Genomic DNA, 3,027 nt, shown 5'->3' on the forward strand with positions numbered 1-3,027 from the left:
CCGCCGGCCTCTCGTCCCAAGGCAGCTTCGAGGATGACGACGACGACGATTGGGATGACTGGGACGACTCTTGCACGGTGGTGGAGGAGCCCCGCGGTGCTGCCGGCACCAACGGGCACCCGGCGGTGGGACCGGAGCCCTACGGAGCGCCCCGTGCCAAGCCGGCGCTGGAGAGGCAGGACAGCGTGGGCTCCTCCAAGAGGGGCAGCGTGGTGGGCAGGAACCTCAACCGCTTCTCCTGCTTCGTGCGCTCGGGCGTGGAGGCCTTCATCCTTGGCGACGTGCCCCTCATGTCCAAGATCGCCGAGGCTTACGGCATCGAGATGGGCTCCAAGGGCCCACAGTGGCGAGCCAACCCGCACCCCTTCATCTGCTCCGTGGAGGATCCCACCAAGCAGACCAAATTTAAGGGCATCAAGAGCTACATCTCCTACAAGCTGACCCCCAGCAACTTCAACTCGCCCGTGTACCGGCGCTACAAGCACTTTGACTGGCTCTACAACCGCCTGCTGCACAAGTTCACCATCATCTCGGTGCCCCACCTGCCTGAGAAGCAGGCCACGGGGCGCTTCGAGGAGGACTTCATCGAGAAGCGCAAGCGGCGCCTGATCCTGTGGATGGAGCACATGACGAGCCACCCCGTCCTGTCGCAGTACGAGGGCTTCCAGCACTTCCTCCGCTGCCGCGATGAGAAGCAGTGGAAGCTGGGCAAGAGGCGGGCTGAGAAGGACGAGATGGTGGGCGCCAGCTTCCTGCTCACCATCCAGATCCCCACCGAGCACCAGGACCTGCAGGACGTGGAGGACCGCGTGGACGCCTTCAAGGCCTTCAGCAAGAAGATGGACGACAGCGTCCTGCAGCTGACCAACGTGGCCTCCGAGCTGGTGCGCAAACACGTGGGGGGGTTCCGCAAGGAGTTCCAGAAGCTGGGCAATGCCTTCCAAGCCATCAGCTACTCCTTCCAGATGGACCCCCCCTACAGCTTAGATGCCCTCAACAATGCCATCTCCCACACGGGCAAGACGTACGAGGCTGTGGGGGAGATGTTTGCGGAGCAGCCCAAGAATGACCTCTTCCTCATGCTGGACACTCTCTCTTTGTATCAGGGGCTCCTTTCCAACTTCCCAGACATCATCCACCTCCAGAAAGGTAAGGGGACTGCCCTGGAGGGCTGCTTCTCTCTTGGGGATGAGGTGAGACCATCTCTACAGGTCCTTTGTGGCCTTATGTGTGGAGCGGGATGGGGACGCAGCTCTCTGCTGTGCAGTGATGGGGACGGGGGATGGTGATGGATGTGGGGATGGAGGTATGGATGGGGTAGGGATGGACATGAGGATGAGGATGGGGGTGAGGATGAGGTAGGGATGGATACCATCGCGTGTGGCAATGTTCCCTGATCACCCCTGCCCTGGAGGTGCTGCTGGGACTGCCCGGTTTAGGATCAGGTTTTGGACATGCTCAGCACAACCAGGGTCAAATTCTTTGTGAGTACATCCTCACAGATTAGAGAGGTCAGTGGGCTCAGCAGCCTGCTGCCAGGACCGGAGCATCCCATCTGTCCCGGCGTGTTCCATGACAAGGGAAGGGCCTCTGCTGGGTGCTTCTGTCCGGGTGTGACGCACACCCAGGGCTGGGTGTGGGAGCGGGGCCGAAGTCCACACACCCTTCCCAGGCCACACCAGGGAGGGGATGTCCGTGTTGGCTGGTGGCTTTGGGTCTCTGCATTGCCCCACAAGGAGCACGAGGAGAAAGAGCGGCCCTGGCTGCTTCCTTGCACTCTCTCCTGACTTTGTTTACCACTGCGGGCTGTATCCCGTCCGGAAGCAAGGCCGCGTGGGCAGAGCGGAAGGCAGGATTTGGCCTCCAACCTTTGCTTCCTCAGGGCTCCTCCTCCTCCTCCTCCTCCTCCTCCTCCCGGACCTCGGGTCTGTACTGCCGGCAGGGGCAGGGAGAGGGAATGAATTCCCAGCGACCGCTGGAGGCTGGATCCTATTTGCAGGCAAACAACCTCTGTGCTGAGGACAGGGAGGAATGCAGGGCCAGAGCCAGGCGGGATTCTTTCGAAACTGAGCTATAAAAATCAGTGGAAGGAGGGGAAAAACTGCTGTCAGAGCATCCGCTGCATCTCAGGCGTTCTCCGGGATGCTGCAGTCAGCAGTGTCCTGCCCCACTCCGTCTCCCACGATGGCTGTTCCATCCCGCTATCAGCCCTCCTGTGCTATGTAGCAAAGTTTCTCCGGTTCCCAGGCAGGAACAGCAGGCTGAGACGTGGGCTGTGCGTACTGCCTGCCAGCTGCTGAGCCCGCTGAAAGCTTCAGCTCCATCCCCAAACCCTGGAGCTTTGGTGCTGCGGGTGAAGCGCTGCTCATAGGGCACCGGTGTGGCTCTCACCTCTCCCCTGCCTCACCAGGAGCCTTTGCAAAGGTGAAGGAGAGCCAGAGGATGAGCGACGAGGGCCGGATGGACCAGGAGGAGGCGGATGGGATTCGCAAGCGCTGCCGCGTGGTGGGCTTCGCCCTGCAAGCTGAGATGAACCACTTCCACGAGCGGCGCGTGGCCGACTTCAAGAGGATGATGCAGTCCTACCTGAAGCAGCAGATCATCTTCTACCAGCGTGTCAGCCAGCAGCTGGAGAAGACGCTGCGCATGTATGACAACCTCTAACACACCTGCCTGCCGCCCGTCTCGCATCGCACCGCTTTCAGCCACAGCCTCACGGAGCATCTCTGCTTGGGAGGGCTGAGAACGGGTGGGAACTCATGACGCTAGTGACCAAATACCTTTGGGCTTTCCTCCAGCCTGGCTGCAGGACTGTGGTGAGGACATGTGTGCTCCCACGGGACAGATGGACATGTGTGCCTTTGGCACTGCCCCGTGGTTTTTAGCTCTCCAAAAACCCGTCCTCGTGGAGCACTGCGGCTCACTGGGAGGAGAAATCCAAGCGGTCGACATTTTGCACAATGAAAGTTTTTCTGATGGGAAAGAAAACACAAAAAGATCTTTATTTGGAAGAGGGTTTTCCCCCTC

General features: G+C 60.3%; 1 protein-coding gene across 1 annotated transcript; it reads left to right on the forward strand.

The window, feature by feature from the left end:
- Positions 1-2: 2 nt before the first annotated feature.
- Positions 3-3,021, forward strand: SNX33 (sorting nexin 33; the record flags this gene model as incomplete). Its single annotated transcript, XM_010717240.1, has 2 exons — positions 3-1,149; positions 2,411-3,021. Coding segments are annotated over 2 exons (1,401 nt in total), but the record flags the coding sequence as incomplete, so codon positions are not given.
- Between the last annotated feature and the right edge of the window lie 6 nt (positions 3,022-3,027).

Source organism: Meleagris gallopavo, chromosome 12 (assembly GCF_000146605.3).
Source record: "Meleagris gallopavo isolate NT-WF06-2002-E0010 breed Aviagen turkey brand Nicholas breeding stock chromosome 12, Turkey_5.1, whole genome shotgun sequence".
Lineage (NCBI taxonomy): Eukaryota > Metazoa > Chordata > Aves > Galliformes > Phasianidae > Meleagris > Meleagris gallopavo.